General features: G+C 37.6%; 1 protein-coding gene across 1 annotated transcript; it reads right to left on the bottom strand.

The window, feature by feature from the left end:
- Positions 1-2: 2 nt before the first annotated feature.
- Positions 3-18,961, bottom strand: LOC103153209 (envoplakin-like; the record flags this gene model as incomplete). Its single annotated transcript, XM_007574033.2, has 22 exons — positions 18,784-18,961; positions 14,410-14,509; positions 13,098-13,252; positions 12,802-12,925; positions 12,106-12,237; positions 11,104-11,145; positions 10,334-10,495; positions 9,894-10,001; positions 8,429-8,524; positions 8,189-8,299; positions 7,491-7,637; positions 7,193-7,347; positions 7,014-7,111; positions 6,546-6,718; positions 5,437-5,612; positions 5,180-5,318; positions 3,972-4,165; positions 3,570-3,720; positions 2,561-2,644; positions 1,940-2,047; positions 1,766-1,858; positions 3-1,628 (listed from the first exon to the last, which is right to left on the bottom strand). Coding segments are annotated over exons 1-22 (4,233 nt in total), but the record flags the coding sequence as incomplete, so codon positions are not given.
- Between the last annotated feature and the right edge of the window lie 400 nt (positions 18,962-19,361).

The following is a 19,361-nucleotide window of genomic DNA, read 5'->3' as shown; positions in this document are numbered from 1 at the left end:
ATCTCTCTGAGTTCAGATTCAGCTTGGATCCTTTTTTGGTGCTCATCACTCTCTCTGATGATGCGCTCCTTGTCTTCCAACTTCGTTCTTAGTTGCTGTAACTCCAGATCCATCTGACGGCGACTCGTTACGGCTTCATCAAGCCTCCTACTGAGTCTGTCATGTTCCATTGATTGCCTTGGGTCCTTCTGAAGCCGTACAATCTCCTGGACAACCAGTTTCTGTTCTGGTTTCTGTCTTTCCAAAAGAAGGTATTTGTGTTTGAATTCAAAAACCATCTCCTCAATATTTCGCCTCAGCTGTGCTTCTTCCCGCACACTCCTGCGCAAACGATCAGCTTCCTTCTCCAGCAGTGGATCAGGCTCATACTTTATTAATTCTCTGTTGACCAGTTGGGTCTCTATCTTGGACTTTTCTGCCTTCCATTCATCTCTTTCTTTCTGCAGCTGTCTAACCTGGTCTTCAAGAGAGGTGCACTGGCTGTCTAGGCGGTTCACCTGATCATTTAACCTCTGGATCTCTCGCTCGTTTTCAGGGCTTCTTTCTTCTTTCACCACCTCTTGGGTAACCTCTTTGAATTCTACTTTGGGTTTCTCTGAACGAAGGGTATTCAGATCAGTGGTGACCTGCATAATCACCTTTTCTAGGTCAGTATTCTGCATATTTATGTCCTGTATTTCTTTGCGAAGACGCTCAATCTCCATCTCTGTATTTGGATCTATTAGGTATATCTCATTTACAACTTCTTTCACCTCAAAACTTGGCCTCTGGGCTTGAATTTCTCTGTAGCGCTTCTGCAGCTCCATCACTTCTTGAGACAAATGGCTGTTTTCAGATCTCTCTTCCTCCAGGCTCGTTTGGAGCTTGTTGAATTCTGCGATAAGTTCAGGGTCTTGTTCAATCTTCTTCACATTTCTAGCGATGTCTTTAGACTGGATGTTGGGAATCAGCTTCTCAAGGGTGTTAATCTGATTTCTTGTCTGGAAGATTTCATCATTGAGGATCCTGCATTTGTTTTTCTCATCAGAAATTTCAGTCTCAAATGCTCTAAATGCTTTCAAAATCTCTAGATCTTGTTCTGCTTTACCCGCTTCCTTCTTATCCTCTCTCTCGTTCACGGGCGGTTTAATATGGTGGAGAATTGCAATTTCTTTCTTCATTTGGGCTTGCTCCGATTCGTTCATTCGTATTTCATGTCTCGTCCTTGGGATCTCATTTCGCATGTTGGCAGCCTCTTCTTCCACTTGAGGATCTCTTTTAAACTCAATTGCCTCTCTAGTCACCATTCGGGGGTATGAGCGTTCAGTGGTGTCTTGCAGATTTCCGATTCTCTCGTTTACCGTCTCAAACTCTGAATGGGTGGAGCTCCGTTTCAAGACTTCAGTGTTCAGTTTGCTCCTAAGGTCAGACAGATCACCTACTTGGAGTGCGTCGTTCTCCTCCACATGCTCCACACCTCGGTGATTCTTAACTCTGCTTTTGAAGGTTTTTAGTTTGGTCTGTGATTGAGCTGTCACTTCATTCTCGTCCACTAATTCCCCAAACAAGCCATCTAACTCAGAGCTACTCTTTTGCTGGTTTCCAAGCTTCGCCTGTTGCTGTGCCACCATCTGAACCTTTTCTTCATTCTGCAGCCGTAAAAACATGATAAGCAGGTTTAAGTACACATTTTCAGATGATTTGCAGTGTAGCTAAATTTGTTTGATCGGTTATGGTATAAATAGTGCAAAGACAAGGTTGACAAATTTTTGACCGTAAGCCTTACTTGAAAAATGAGATTCCTTGCCAAATCGATCTGTTTCTGACGCTGAGCGTTTTCTGCTGTTGCTTCTGCGTAGCGGTTTATCAATTTTTTTTCCTGTGATGAACAGATCTGTAATCAAATTCTTATCTCTTTAAAAAAAAACATAAATATACAGTAAAGTAATCTGAATGTTACCTCTCTCTGAATAGCATCACTGAATGTGAGGCTATGGGTCATCGTTGGAAGAGGCATCCCGACATCTTCAAGTGTACCGTTGTATTTATTAGCATTTGTCTCATAATCCTGCAGGCATAAAAATGTTACATATGTTATTCCTTCATTTTTAAACATTAAAGATGAAAAAGAACTAAAAAGGCACATCCGAGCGCAAAGAGGAATGGATCGTTTCAGTGTGAACTGAAGCTAAATGTTTCGCACATAAAAAAACAGAAAAGAGGAAGAAGTTGAGTTAAAAAGTTCCTTTGTTTTCTTGTATTTCCTATTTCAGAGTTGTACTGTTACAGAGATAAAAAAAGGTTATGAATTTTCATTTTCAATGCAGGATTTGACTAAATTGTTTTTAAAATGTGTACCACACGTTTCCCTGAGTTGGGATGGAGTTTAGGGGAGACAACTTATAAACAAGGTGAGGAAACACATCAGTTTTCAGGTAATTAACCTGCTGTAGTAAACATTATACTTTGACTTATTAGTAGAGTACTTCAGCTCCAAAGGGGGAAATGTTCCTGGTCTGAGCAACTCTGTACAACTACAAATTGTGAAACGTTTGCATCTCTGCTTCTGTTTTGTTCTTACGCTGAGTATGCACTGCAGATCTTGAGAGAGGTCAACCACTAAGTCCATGTCGTCCTCCTTCTGCTTTAGATCCTTCATCACTCTCTGTGAGTTGAGAAAAGTTGCATTAATCCTTTAAATACTATTTAACTCAATTAAATGATGCACAGATATGATTTATTTTATGTGTAGTGCATCCGGAAGGTATTCACAGTGCTTCACTTTTTCCAAATTGTACTAAATTAATCTCTTTTTTTTTCTACACACAAACACCCAATTATGACATTGTGAAAGTTTGAGTGTTTTGCAAATTTATTAAAATACAAAGCCTATAAATCACATTTAAATAAATATTCACAGACTTTGGAATAAGGCTCAAAACTCGGTCCACGAGAAACAAGATTCTCTGGTCTGATGAGACAAAGACTGAACTCTTTGTGAATGAAAGGCGTCATATTTAGAGGAAACTAGATGCACCAATCCCACATTAATATCTGCATCAGTCCCAATGTTGAAAAAAATTATAGATCTGGTATTGGTGACAATGTGACTGATTCATATGGGCAGATCTATTGAGTCTAGCTCTATGGTTTGTGCTCTGAGCTACATGACGCTTTATTATTTATTTTACTTTATATTTAGAATTTCTAATTTCACCTTCTGAACCATTTGAAAGAAGATTTCCTACAGTTTATTTTTTACATGTTTGACTAAGCTTGTGAAGTGTGATGTAATGGTGCAGAGTTGTCAAATAAATTTGTAATTAAATACATTTGTTTGTTTTAAAACATAAACGTTTTAAGTCAGTTCAGCACTGTTTTGTAAGGATGTGAACACTTATGTAAATGTAATTTCTTGGTTTTGTGTTTTTAATAAATGTGGAAAAATCTCCAAAACATTTTTTCCACATTGAGGCATTTGGATGTAGAATTTTGAGGAAAGAGATTAAATTAACAATTTGCAGTAAAGTGGAAAAAGTGAAGCACTGTGAATACTTTTCAGACGTGCACGTCTCTAAGGACTTTCATACCTGTTGGGAGATCTGCTTAGCAGTCACCTGCGACAGCCCATCGTTGATATTTATCTGATTTGTTGGCAGGCTGTCCAAGAAAGAGTTGAGATATTTGCACAGGCTCTGGAACTCCAGGTACGCTGACGAAGCCTCTTGCAAAAGGTTTTCTCTAAAAGATGTCAGGGAAAAAAAAAAGATTAATTTTCTCCACATCTTTGCTGTTATCAAATATATTTCTTCTTAAGAACATTAAGTTTTTCTTTTCCTTAAAAGACATTTAGCAACACTTAAAAGTAAACACAGAATTTATGAAATGTTCTTTCACTTTTCATTACTATCAGACTTAATTTGTTTAACTGGGGATAAACAAATCCCAGTACAGCTAAATTAAATGAACTGAAATCCTCTGGTTTGTCTCACCTTTCCTTCAGCTGGTTGGCAACATTTGTGTAGCGACTCTGCAGCTGTCTGACGTCGTTCCTCTGGTGCTGGATGTCAGGGCAGTACTCCTGGTGGTCTTTCTGCAGGGAGCTGCACAACCTCTCAGTCGCCTCCAAATCCTGATTCAGTTTCGTCATGTCATCCTGGATCCCTGCTACCGATTGCTGCTGGCGCTAAACACAACAAAGGGGACGCCCAAAATAAAATATACACTGTACAGCCAAAAGTTTTGAGTTGTCCCAACTATTCTGCTGGCCACAGCTGTAGGTGATTACAGGTGACCTACCATACTTTATTGAACAGGTTAGGATGTTTCTATGGGCTAGACAAAACATGTTTATTGCATTTTTTGCACAAAATGATTCGACGGTGAGGCTTTAGTCTGTTCAGTTCTGAGTATTTTGAGATGTTTTAGGGCGTCTTGTCACTTTAAATCCAACTCAACGTTTACACTCAAACGTAAAAATGGCTGCAAACAGATACACAATTATGCAATTTTACATCTTTGAAAAGCAGAAGTGGAGCCTCCTGCACAACCAACAAGAATGGGGCAAGTGGTTTCTGGATGGCAAGTCATCAACAAAACACCTGTGTTTTCCAGCAGCCATTGTACAGCACATAGTGGTAGAACTAAATGTGCTGGAACTCTGCTGGGGTTGAAGTTGGGGTAAACTGATAATATGACTCAACAATTAGGAGGTTTTTGAAACGGTTCATTAACTTATTCCCCAAAAACAGCCAGCTTTTAGGGAATAAAAAGCGCCAAAAACTACACTTTTTTTTAAGCGTTTGGGCTGTTTTTAGAAGCAACTGAGACCAAAATGAAAGTATAATAAAATACAAAATATGAAAATATGAATATTTTGCCCAATACATCCCATTTAAACGTCAAGTCATGCAGACTGCTTTTACAAACATTTGTAAAAGATTGGATCTCTCTCAGGAGCTAAGTGAACTCAAACTTTGAGAGGATGTCATCTGTGCAAAAAGTCCAGCCTAAATATTCCACATTTAACTGAGGAAACGACAACAACTCAGACATGAAGACTCCAAAAACTGATGGAAAGTCTTATTAGAAGAAACTGTTGTAACTGCAAAGGTTTCCCTGTCAAAGCCTTTGTCTTAAAAACAGTTTGTGTGTTTGTGCAGAAGCTAATAGTGATACAGTCTGCTGTAGATATCCTCACCTGAATGTCTTCAGTGTGAGTTTGAATTGCATTTGGTATGTCAGGAATTTGACCGTCTTCACTGAGGTTTCTCTCAAGCCCATAAACAAGATCGTCCACCTTCTGAATTTGACTCTCCAGGCTGAGAGACGCATTCGCTCTGAGAGAAACAGATAAAAACAGCAAGCTGTGATCTAAAAAGCTTACTACCACTAAATACTATTAGCAGTGGTAGTATCTAAATACTACCACTGCTAATAATAATAATGCAAACTTACTTTTTACTGTAGAGATCCGCCAGAGCGGCTAAGCTATCATGCTTGTTGCTAGCAGCACTCAGTCTGAGTTGCAGTCCAGACACGATGCTGCTGGACTCAGCAGGGAGGAAAGGCTGCAGGTCGGCCTCTGCAGTCTGAATCTGCTGCTCCAGAGCCTTCAATGCCTCGGCAGCTCGCTGTATAAAACAAATATGATTTAGAAGAATTGTGAATTGTTTCACAATCCTCTGAAGGTAAGCCTGGTGCTTGTGCGCACTTTTTTCTTCCACTCATCTTTCCATGAACATGTTGAATGCAACACTGAACTCCAAAAACACAAAATTATACCAAGTATTTTGTCTATTTTCTAGTGCAAATACCTTAGTAAACTTGAAATAAGACAAATCTGGCTAAAAAGTAACTTTTCAGCAAGATATAGGAGCTTGTTTAAAGTCAATAAATTTTTCATATTGATTTTAAAAAGTACTAGTTCCTCTGGCAGATTATTTCAATTATGGCATGGGAAAAATGTTGTATCGTAAGTGAAATAATAATAACAGAGGAAGTAGTACTTCTTAAAAATCGATATGAATAAATTGTTGACTTAAAACAAGCTCATATAACTTGCTGAGAAGTTACTTGTAAGTCGGTTTTGTCTTGTTTTAAGTGTATTAAGATATTTGCGCCAAAAACTAGATAAAAATATATTGTAAGATTTTGTGTTTTTGCAGTGCGCAGCAATGCAATTTAATGGCTTCTTCTTCTTGTGAAGTGAGTCGGTGACTGTCTGCTTTAAATTGATGATATGAATGATATGATATTTAATGAAGAAAGGTCTTCTTTTTTAATTGGTTTGATATCTATTTAAAATAAACAGATGAAATAAATCCTTCTGTATGGTTAAAGTCTAAATATAAAAAACTTAATTACTCAAAATGAATGAACCTTTAAAGGCATTTAAATTTACTTAGTGTACCTCTAAGTGTCACAATCCGTATCAGCATGCAATAAAATGAACTCTGTGAAAATAAAGCTACATTTTTTTCTCCCCATGAACTAAATTTAAATATAATCAGATCCCTAACGAGAGTTTCTTCCCTCTGAAACCATCGGTGTTTGTGTCGACTCACCTCCTGCTCTCTCAGCTTCTTGGCCAGATCTCTGGTTGGGTCGGTGCGGCTCACCGGGGTTCGCAGGCGGCTCAGCAGGCCCTGCTCCGTGTCGGCCAGGTCGGAGTCCAGCTGGTCCAGCTGCTGAGCCACAGTTGCCAGTTTTGGGTCTTGAGGAGCTGAAGAAACTGGAACTGAGTGAAGAAACAGTAAAATTGCCTTCTGATTAATCTGACCTAAAAAAACAGGGACGTCTTTGTGTCAGTCGGTAATTACTCATTGAAATGGGTAGAAATCCTATATGAGGTTCCTCAAGGTTCAATTCTGGGACTCCTCTCATTTAACATAATAACTGTATTATGTTTTTAATGGTGTACAGCACTTTGTTGCTGAACTGTGCCATACAAACAAACTCTTCTTGGTCTCTGAGGCGTTTTAAACTGCTCACAGATTAAACATCATGACGGTAAAGAAGTGAAAGACAAACACCTGACTGCTGAGCGTTACAGACATCTGATCTGCGGTTCTTCAGGGACGCTGCCAGAGCTGCTCTCTTTTCCTTGATTTCTGCCAGCTCACTCTCCAAACTGAAAATACAAACACAACGAGTATAGTACATGTTTTAATAGCAATACTTTCCATTTCCAATGCAGCTTTCCATTACTTACGAGTCAACTTTATCAATGGCGTCTGGGTCAGGAGGTGAGATCAGGAAGCAAACTCCTGGGAAAGTTTCAGTTTCTCCATCAGCTGAGATTACGTCCCAGTTCTCGTTGTCAGAGAGGGATTTCAGGGTGAACGTTTCCCCTCTGGACAGAGAACCCTAATGGCGCAAAAATGAAGTCAAATTATCATTTTAAGGAGGTCTGAAAACAATAAATCAGGCTGAACAATTACAGAAAGAATCTCAACACTCAGTCTTGTGAGTTTTGCTTAAAGAAGATTCAATAAAAATGCATTTTGGACCTGGTTAGTCTCCCAGTCACACAGCGACTTCACTGCGATGGGAGTGTTGGAAGAAACGCGACGCAGCTTCAGAGGGGAGATGGTTGAACTTCGTCTCCTCAGGTCGGTCAGCAGCTGCTCACAGTTCTGCACCGTCTTCTCTTCTCCCTACAGAGAAGCAAAGCCAGTTGTCTATTGATTTCCGTCAGCTGACCGCCCATTTCTTGCTTTTATACGTTTCTTTTCATTGTATTTTCATCTTGACTCGTGTTATTTTGTCTGTGATTCCCCCTAATTTCACCACAACCTATTGCCTCCTAGTGAGCTGTACAAAAATCATAGCCTTTTATAACAATGTACCAAACCAGTCCCTCCCGAAAGTCGTGATTCACTGATTGTTCACAAATTTTGCACTGACTCGCAATTTTCACCAGTGATCCCAACTTTTTCTGCAAATCTGACCAATCACCTTATTTTCTGTATTTCCTTCACTGTAAAATGTTTGAGCCGCATTTAGTTGTGTCTACTATCTTCTACTCTTTGAGTCAAATAAATGTAGCCAGTTTTATATTTTGAGCCTAAATGTGAGTTTGTGAAAAATAAACTTACAGTAGTAAGTTGTGTTAACTTTTTATCAATTTTGCAAACCTCCAAGAGTTGAATAAACTAGAGTTTTTCTCAGTTTTTCCTCCCGCTTTACCTTCTTGCTTTCATCTTACCTCCATCTGCAGAAGTGTCTTTGAGTTACTCTTCTGACTGACAGACTCTGGGGCCAAAGTGGTGCTGAGTTCAGTCAGTGTCTCTGACAGCTCCTCAGTGTCCATTTGAAACTGGAAGAAAATGGTACAAAAATATTCATGTTGTGGTTTGAGAGAAGCTAAAAACACGTTGGACCGCTAAAAACATTGTCCATGCAATAGCATGTCCTCCGATTACATACTTTTACCATATTTTCTTACCTTTTTGAATTCATCCACGTTTTCCAGATGTGTTTCCTGACAAATGCAGAGATTCAGGAACTTCTGCCATTCGGTTCTCACCATTTCCATTTGGGCCTTAAAGTAAAGAATCAGACTGCATTAAATAAACATTCAATCTTAAAGTTTAACTCAGGTGAAATCTTTAAAGGGGCCATATAAAGCAATGTCTACTTCTTGCACATTTCTACGTCCAATTGGGTGTCAACGACTTCTAGAAGCAACCCAAACACTAGAAAAACACCCAGATGTTTTATGGAAATAAGTTAATGTTTTTTGGTGGCTGGAAAATGAGCCGATTTCAAGGTCAAATTGTCACCAACTGCTCCTTAACTTATTGACCCTTTGCACGTGACGTCACTCTCTTCGAAACTCCGCCCACTCCGCCATGATGGATGTCAAAACAACCAATGCGCTCCTATAAACCGGTCAAAAAACGCAGCTCTGGTAGCCTAATACCGCTTTTATTTAGTTGATCTCGCAGTAAAATGGTCATAGGATGCTGCGCGGTCAATAGACAAGGGTGAAAACCAAACTTGTCATTTTATTAATTTTTAATGAGGGAAGATGTGGCGGCGATGGATAGCAGCCGTTAATCATCCCTCGGTGTAACCGGGGATTTGCAGCGAACACTTTTTACAAAGTAAGAGGATTATTGTTCATATACTTTATAAGTACGTATGATATCAAACATCGCATTATGGCGAAGGGACGAGTCGAACTATCAGTAACCATGGAAACAATGCCCCGCTTCATGTAGCCTAGCATGTACAAAAAAAACCCTGGTCTTCTGCACGTTTTTAATGCTGCTCCGGTGTAAAGGGAGACGCTCTTTATGACTTAATGACATAAATCTTGTGCTGTGAATTCAGGCAAAGCCGATCATTTGATCAACATGTCAGGACGGAGGAGGTATGGGTCGGTTTCTAAGCTAGCTGTTTCCGACATCCATCATGGCGCTTCGAATGATTCAGTGACGTAGTTGCAAAGGGTCAAGAAGTGAAAGCCAACACCGTTACGAGCCCAGCCTCGTTACCTAGCAACCCAAACGGAACTCCGGCACGTTTGGTAAGCTAACTTTACTGCGGTACAATAGCTGCTAGAAAAGACAAGTGTTTTGTTGTTAACTTATCTTTGATCTTCAAAGATGTAATGTTGTACAATTGTACGTCTCTTTGCAGCCATTTTCTTATGACTCCAACTCAACTCAGCGTTTGAGTGTAAACGTTGAGTTGGGGGGCGTGGACAGCAACGAATAGTTTGGATTTAAAGTGACAAGAGGCTCTAAAACAGTTAATTCTGAAGGGAGCAAACTGAGATGTCATTATCTGAGAATGGTTTTGTGCTAAAAAAAATTTAATGAATATGTTTTTTATAGCACATAGACATATCATAACTTGTTAAAGGACGCATAAGCCAGGTCTCCTTTTTAGACTGACTTCAGTACCTGTATTGTTTCGCTGGCTGGGTGGTTCAGTTCGATGAGCCTTTCTCCTTCATCCTGGAGTCTGTTCACTTCACTCTCATGGAACAAAAGACCGTTGTTCTTGAAGTTCTGATTGGGAATAAGTCAAAGCTTTTATATCTACTGTTACAGCGAGATGCTAATTGAACTATTTTTCATTTAACTAATGCTTAACAGATTCTCTAACTTCTGTCTTAAAAGCTTAAGGTTTCTAAACCCCTCTGTTGAACTTCCTTTGCTTTATTTTGTTTAAGAAGTCCTAACTAGGGTGTTATTTTTATCTGTTTATAATGTTTATGACAAAGAATCTGCAGTTGAAACATTATGAACACCCTACAGGTGGGTAAAAATTATTTTATTTAATAAAACAGCATTACAGCAGAATTAAGAGATATTAAAACCAAATCTTGATTTGCTCTGACCTCATAGTGCCTGCGGATGTCAGGAGGATGCAGCATTTGATCGCTCCAGTCCTGCTTCTTGATCTTTTCCTGTTCTTCTCTCAGGAAGTTCAGCTGCCTGCTGCAGCCCTGCATGTAGTCGTAGAGGCTGTTCAGGTAGTGGCGCCGCCACTTGGAGTCGTCCTCAGAGACAAAACCAGCAAAACAAAATTCAATCTCAAAGGTTAGGCTGTATTTTCATTTTTATTCATGAAATACCTCTAAAAACAACTACAGAGTGTTAGAAAAAGAAAACAAAACTCAGAAATTTTAAGATTAATCTATGAAATATTTCAGAACAAACAAGAAAATTTCTGAGTTTAAAGAGTCAAAAGAATTGGTGGAAAAAAACTCAGGAACTTTGACATTAATCTATGAAATATTCCAGAAAAAACAAGAAAAGTCCAAAAGAATTGCTAGAAAAAACTTTGACATTAATCTCAGAAATTTTCTACAAAAAACTTTGAACTTTTTGGAGTTTTCAAACTCAAAAATTTCCTTGTTTTTCCAAGAGATTTTTTTAAGCAAAATTGCACATTTTGAAACTCAAAAATTTCTGTTTTTCTACAACATTTTTTAATTATTCTTGAAATTTCTGAGTTTTTTCTAGCAAAGTTTTGACTTTTCAACTTTTGTCTTTTTTAGAAACTTTCTTAGATTTGTTTTTGGCTAAATTTACTCCTCCTTTTTTAATATGCTGTTTTAAAAAACAGACTGACCCTAAACCTAAAATAACAAAAAAAGCAACTTACCAGCAGGTTGTTATATTGTTTCTTAAAGACAGCATATTTCTCCTGAAAAATAAAAAAGACAGTAACACATAACATTAATTGTCTCTACCAAGATTTTACTGAGAGTGAAGAAGATGAAAAAGCTTTATTTTTATTGGCAAAGGTCACTTATTTGTTCAGTCATAGTTGCGGCTACAGCTTAAAACATTGATTTTAGATGTATTTGTTGTAAAATAAACACGTTTCCATCACACCTTACTACTTCTGATATGAGGAGCGGCCATATTGAATGCGACATCTGTTTCATAAATTATTACTGATATTTCTAACTCAAAAGTCAGAATTTCCCATTTTCAACTATGACTGGGACGCAGAAAATGTCCCAGTCGTACTCCTTTAACTCCTTTAACTCCTTTAACTTTTTCACATTTTTGTCATATTGCAGAAACTTCTCTGTATCTGGAAGGCTGGTGTTTGGTGAGAGAAATCCACCAGTTTATGATTTAATCTCAGTCTAAATGCAGAGTTTCTGTGAAGGACGGCACACAAATCAGGGAGAAACAATTTAGGCAGATTTAAAATTAGGGTCAGGTAATACAGTCTTGGCAAGGAGAGGAATAAGATCCACAGAGTCCAGAATCCATTTATCTGCTCCATATATCTGTTTTTTATGGCAGAGCTGTTGTTGACAGAAAGCCATAAAATGTTTGCAGTTTGTCAGAAGCTTTGTAGTGAATATTCCTGTATTAAAGAGACCTAAGTCCATTTGAATCTCTAGACTTGTTAGCATATATTCTCAATACAATTTTATTTTCGCAAAAACAAACGTCAGATAATAATTCAGTTTCTCAGATTTTTATTTGTAAAAAAATACTAAAATTGTTTTATCTTTTTTTTTTGTCACTTTGCAGTTAAGCACTGTTCTGAGTGGCTATGAGGAACCAAAAATGTGAAAAGGTCCCATATGTCTGAATACTTTGCCAGTCAACATAAGTGCTATTGTGTTGAAATAAGCATGCCGACCTTGCTGCCTGCAGAGCTGACACAAAGCTGGGAGCTGTAAGCCTTTATCTCTTTATGCAGGATGCTGTGAGCAGCAATCTGCTTCTCCAGGTCGGCCATGGTGGGGCCGTAATCCTCTCTGTTCAGCTCTTTCTGAAAGCAAAAAGCACAAGAACAGCCCAGGTCATGAAAATGCTCAAACCTTGTCAAATTCGACAGGGTCACAGTATCTCAGAGTGAGATTCTTTAAAGCTGCAGTATGTAACGTTAATAAAAAAATATGTTTTTTACATATCTGGTCACTATGTTGTGACAGTATAACAAATAATAATCTAATAATAATAAACAAATAATCTGTGAAAAATAATCAAGCTTCTCTGTGTTTTCCCAGCGCTAACTGCAGAAATATGCCACTCAGTCAGAAACAACCAATCAGAACCAGGAGGAGGGTGTTGGCGCTGTCAATCACCCTCCTGTACACTGTAAAACATTTGAAGGTGGTTCAACTTGAAGATGAAATGAATGATTTTTATCTATACAGCAATAATAGCTTGAACAGGAGGTGGAAGAGATCAATCTTTTCACAGATTTACTGTTTCACTATGATAGATTTAATAAATATGAAAAAATATATATTTTTGTAAAAGTCACATACTGCAGCTTTAAATTCAAAGATCGCCACCAGTGTGAAGAGCTCTGATGTTTCTCTACACTTACTTGCTTCTGGGTCAAAATGGGCCCCCAGTTAATTATGGGCATCAGCGACACGTCGTCAATCTGGTCATAGATGTCTCTGTAGAAGGTGCAGTCCTTCAGCCACCGCTCATGAAGGTGGCTTATACTGGAAAGTCACACAAAGAACAGTAAAATATCTATTAAATTATGTCATTTATAAGCTTATGTTTTGGCCTGGTGCTTTAGTTTGATCACATTGGCCAAAACTGGAGGAAATCAAATGTCTCTGAATCAGTCCTTTGTCATTAAACACCAGTATGTCCATCCAATGTTCTCACTCATTTTCAATCTCTTTGGCCTGAGGATGTTTGAGCTTCTTGGCTTTATCGACGTCCAGAAACAGATCCTTCAGCAGGTTCTCTGCCTTGCTCAGTTTGGTCGATATCTCAGTTTGATGTTTAAATGGAAGGTCTTTCTTCTCATTTTCAACATCCTGATAAAATCACAACACAGAGAAACAGATGGTTTGATGTGTATTTCGTTTATTCATGCTGGTATCACCATAATCATTTACAGTTTAAACATGCTAAAATAAGTTTTCTAATGTTTTTTTGTATTGATCATGAATCAAACCATATGCATGTACTCTGAAGATATGTACGCTGTATAGTTGGATTTAAAACATGTTTGTCGGTACTTCATGGCAGTTACGTGGGATCCCTGTGTGCTGGCATGAACTGAACAAATGGACATAAGCTTTGGATTTTACATGCAGCTTTTCTGTGTAATGAAAACTAATTTTATAGGTCAGTTCAGGGATCCAGAATAAGTCTTAGTGAAAACTATAAAAACAGTAAAAACAAACTGCAAAAACACAAAATCTTACCACATAATTTTACTCTAGTATTTAGTACAAATATCTTTGCATACGTGAAATAAGACAAAATGAACTTACATGTAACTTTTCAACAAGGAATAAGAGCTTGCTTTAAGTCAATAATTTCTTAGTATTCCTTTAAAAATGTCCTTGTTCCACTGTCAGACTATTTCACTTATAAAAAGACATTTTCACGTGTTTTTAGTGAAATAATCTGCCAGTGGAACCAGAACTTTTTAATCAATATTAAGGAATTATTGACTTACAACAAGCTCCGATTTCTTGCTAAAAACTTACTTGTTAGTTACTTTTGTCTTATTTCAAATGTACTTAGATTTTTGCACCAGAAACTATACCGAAATACTCTGCAGTGAGTAGAAAAAGTCAGTTGAAAAAGCGTAAAGTTCCTCAAAACATTTTATTTATAAATGCCTTATAAAAGCCTTCTGTCAGCGAATCAGCTAAATAACTTATGCTGATGTTAAAGTTTGTTACGTTTCCATGAGGCCCGTTTGTCAGATTAAAAGTACATTTGAGAATAAAAACATTTAAATATAAGCTCACTTTTCTGTTTTAAATATAACTTTTATGAATGGTTTGATGTAATATCCTCATGTTAAATGTTATGTTTTCATTACCTGTAAGGAGAAAACATCCATCTGTGTGTAATTAATCTACATACAGTGTTTCAGTTGGTGATGATAAATGTCATTTTCAGCACTGTTCCAGCTAAATGGATCTGTGTATTTGGTGGCGGATCTGGTTTTTCTCACCACAGCCAGCATCTCTTCTGACTTCAGGATTTCTTTCTCCACCTGGTCGGCGTTTGATTGCATCTTGGAGATCAGCAGAGCCAGGCTGCTTGCCTGGGTCCTTCAGGGAGGAAATCACAGGTTCAGATGAAAACTGAGAGACATTTGGTTCAGTCTTTTCAAAATCATCCGTCTAAGTGACCAGGCTTTTTAAAACAGTAACTTACAACACTGTTTTGTGACTTTTCTAGTCTGTAGGAAACAGTAAATGGAAAAGACAAAGAGCAGGTTTGGTTGGGAATAAGTTAGAAGATGTCAACATTTATTCTTTCTTACAAATATCGTTCAGTTCTTTTGAATGAATGACAAAACAGCTTGAAACATTTTTATTTTTGTTCACACTGCTGTGTGAGCATTTTAGCTTTACATGAAATTGAAAAGTATGTAAAACTTAAGAAGTTAGACCAAAAATATCTGTTTAAAATCTCATTATTGACCAAATTCCTCCCTTCAAAACTCTTTATATAAAATAGGAACTAATTTATTGGTATTTTACTCCATTTATATTTTTGTGTTTTTACCTTTGAGTTTGAAGAAAACTATCAAAAAGAAATATTCAGATTCCAGTGTAAGGAAAATGAAAATATAACACTACCGCATGTCCTTTTACCGAAGTAGACATTGAAAAATAGGCTAAATGTATGACTTTATTCATATTTAAGCCACTCGAATTAAGGGAAAATAATGGACACGTGTTGTTTTGCGGATACAATGTAAAGACTGTTTTCTGCAAACTGAATAAATAATCTTTTCCACTGGTTGATCTCTATACTAAAGCAAAGGATGTCATTTTTTTTGTGACACTCCAGTCCAGCAGGTGGCAACAATGTGTATTTAAGCTGCCCGCAACCGTCACCAGTTATTTCAAAAGAAGAAGCAGTGACAGCAGAAACATCAAACGGGAGATGGAGAAAGTAGAGCATGTAATAATTTATTGTGATAAATAAAAGGTGAATAGAGAAAAATTAAATCAAGAAATATGGTGTGGAGTGAAGAGTTAAACATGACAAAATAAATAAAACAATTGTTTTTAGACAAAATGGGATAATATAGAAGAATTTATTAAGAAAAATATTCCGGCACAAGTAGATGGCGATAATACATGTAAACGCTGGATGTCACCCCACCGCCATTAGACGAAGAAGAAGAGGATATAGCAACACCGGCTAGCATAAGCTAAGACGATTAGCACTTATGGGGAAAATGCAAAGAAAATGGTGTAACTGAGAAGTTAATAGGAAGGGGAAAAAGCGACATTTATAAGTTGAATTCACAATTGACCGAAATATTCAGCAGCAGATCTACGGCAAAAGTTTACATTGATACTAGAATCACATAAATTAGTAAAGAGCAAAGTGTGAGCCATGTGAAGGTAGGACGGCCATCTGTGATGATGAAGGATAGGAACTTAAGATAAAGATAGAGTACATTTATATATAGTTGTGTGAATTGTGACAAAGAGTGGATCACTTTTTTTACATGGTTACTCTCTTCATTGTAGGTCGCTGCACATTATTTTAATATTTGAAATAAGACAAGATGCGCATATACCCTGTAAGTCATGTGCATTGCATATCACATAAAAAATATGGACCACCATGACTAGTTTTTGGTCCCAGTTCAGCCCAGTCCTATATATGCATAGGCCTGTTAATTAATCACATGATAAATTAAAACAAACGCAATCATTTTCATTTGCTTGATTTATTGTTTTTCTATTTTCTCTCTTTCTTTCTACCAAAAACTGGATGATAAGAGTCTTCAGTCTGGTGCTTTGGTCAGTTTGGACAATTTTGTATACAGAGACTTAATAATTCATTTTATTTGTTGTTTCTGTTTATTTGTTTTGGATATTTAAAATGTCTTCCAGTTCCAGTGTTAAATGGTCATTAGAATGTAAAGTTTATTGATATTTAAGAATCTGTTCTTGTATTATTTTAACATTACCCTTATATTAATTGAAAATGGTGTCATAGCAACAATATTATTGTTTATTGCAAGAAATTACAGGACTATTTATAATCTAGCAAAATTTGTTATCGTGACAGTCCTATATATAAATCCACTGTTTGTTGCTTGGCTGGCTCAGGACTGTGAGATTCTTGCAACAAATAGTATATTCTAAGCTTTTCTACCTAATCGGATCTAACTGATAAAACTCCGCCGTTCACACCAAGCAAATGACAGATCAGCCAGCTATCATTTAACAGGCAATGCTAATGAGGCCTGTGGAAAATGCATTCATAACATCTAGGTTTGTTTTTGCGAAGCTGTGATGAGTAGAAACAAATATTGACACACCCAGACGCCCAAGTTTGTTCGCTGATACTACCACCATTTCGTTCTGACCTACCCTGAGGATGAGGGGGGGAAATAAAATATTTCAGTACAATTTTAAAATACTTGTGAATTCTGATTGGTGGTTCATTGCCTGCTAGCCAAGTTGCACCAAACCTTAAGCTTTCCCCTTAACTGGCACCTACATGGAGTAACATAAGAGCAGGTAGTGGTAATGATCCAACAAACAACTCCACCTCACTGCTACCTGCTTACTCTTAGAGTAATCTTAGCTGAAGTCTTTGTACCAGAGCAGCTGCTTATGTTGAAGGGAGTTTCCTGAGTGTGAAAGCAAAGGCACTGACTCACAGGATGTCCAAATAACAGCAGCACACACACACACACACACACACACACACACACACACACACACACACACACACAACACACAGATCTGCACTCCACTTGTTTCCATTTAAAAAAGAGAGAGAAGGTGACAAAAGGTGTGGGTAGCAATATTAGCAGGGATGGTAGTAAAATACACAGATACACACCAATAAAAACAATGTTGATAATTAATCCAAATATCAAGTTACTAAAATGCTGGAAACAAGGATTGTGACAGATCAGCCAGCTATAAAATAGCAGCAAATCATGCAGTTTTTTTTTTTTGTCTTTTTCAAATCAGATGAGAACAAACAGTAAAACGTATTTGTCCTGATTATCATGAGGCTTCTTCGTTGACACGACACACTGTGGTTGGTCAACAGTGATGCCATCTTCATGGCAATTTAATTGGAAACACACTATAACATAGGTATATGTACTTTACATCTTTACTGTTGAGGCAGTTCAAGATTTCCCTCTTACAATGTTGACTGTAAACATGTTTTATGTGTTTGTGTGCAGCAGCACCAAGATCTTCAGCTGACATCTTTTTTAGTTCAACGCCAAACGCAGCTTAGCCCATAGCTATTCATACATACAGATTTAGATTTAATTGTTTCTGATTGGAAATGACACAAACATTTCCCAAAAGACAAAAAAGTATATAAATTCTAGTTTCCATTTACATTCTTACAAAAGCAACTCCAAAAAAAGATTTATACTGAATAATTATTGAAACATAGTTTATTGACATTACTTCAATCAAACATCACTTTTAATAGCTGACCAGCTTTTTAATTTTGATTTCTACTTGTACTGTTGATGCAGATTTCTTTAAGCTAAGCAGGGTTTTACCCAGAAAGCTTGCTGTGCTCGGTGGTTGGGGCGCTAGGGCAGTCATCCAGCGGTTCGCCGTGTTTTTGAGTTAATAAATGTTTAAAGTTGACAGGAAATTTGAAAATATCACTTGATAATTATGTGTTATTGGAAGACTGGAAGATTAATACCTTAACCCTAAAAATAAAGTGTTTAAAAAAGAAAACTGTTAAAACAAAAAAAACCCTAAAATAAGTAAACTATGCTTAAGGGGGCACAAGTAAAGCCTGGTGGCCCGTCAGGCTTATAATGCACTGGGGGAAAGCCTGGCTAAGATTTAAATCTTTTAAGTTGGAATGCCTCCCTGCCAGCACCCTAATCTTTAGGTCCCTGTACAGATTCTCTATCAGACTTAATTCCTGGCTAAACCAATCCAAAATGGCAACATTACAGTCAGATGAAATATACTAATAAAATTGAGCTTAACTGTTTTGGAAAGAAACATGCTTTGTTTGAACCACTTTGGGGTTCTGCAATGCCACAAAAGATGGATAAATCTTGAAATATTTTATTGTATTTGTGCCACTTGATCCTCTAACTTAGGTACACATGATGTCAGGCTCTGACTTTCTCCATCTCTGTAGACTAACTTCACACAGAGTCACTGACTTTCTTTAACATTTCTGCCGGTGGCTTTAAGTAATCGTAGAAACGGAAAGAAGCCGTCTTAACACCCAGGAAACATGAAACACTCCCATTCTGGAAAACAACAGGAAGGGGATGCATGACTGGAATTCATGCAAATCATAATTAATACAGAGCTGGATGTATTAATTATCCAGAGGAAAAACTCACTTGTTGATACTGCCTGAGCCCTTCGGCGAGCCGTCCTTGGTTTTCTTCGACTTTGACATCGCGGAGGAGGTGGAGATCCTAAGAAAGCTTCACCGTCTCAGTCGTACAGTTTCTTTGTCTTCAGCTTCCACCTTGTCTCCCTCTCTTTCTCTGTCTTTGGTTGTTCTTAAAAACACACAAACACTCTGACACATGAGCCAGTGCAGCTCTAAACACTGCTGACTCCTCCCAGACAGGGTAACAGGTGTGTTAACACCCAGGTATCCTTGTGGAAGAAGACTAGACTGACCTGTTCTTCACACTGCCCCTCTGTTTGTCCTCCTCCTTGTTTTCCTTTTCATAGGGGTCCATGACTGTCTGATCTTGGACCAGCACTTCTCAAACTACTTGGCAAGCTTTCCCTTAATAGGAAAAAACGATGGCAATAAAGTGTTATTTTGTGATATATTTTCTATCATTCTACAATTGGCCTTCACTTAAATTACTTTTAAAAAGACACCATCCTTACAAGCAAACTACAACTTTTTAGTAAATGCCTATGCAGCTCTAGAGGTGATGACGGACTGCCCTTAAGGCCA

Source organism: Poecilia formosa, unplaced genomic scaffold (assembly GCF_000485575.1).
Source record: "Poecilia formosa unplaced genomic scaffold, Poecilia_formosa-5.1.2 Scaffold342, whole genome shotgun sequence".
NCBI classification, from domain to species: Eukaryota; Metazoa; Chordata; class Actinopteri; order Cyprinodontiformes; family Poeciliidae; genus Poecilia; species Poecilia formosa.
Note: the sequence above shows the minus strand (reverse complement) of the source record. Positions and strands in the feature narration are given on the sequence as shown.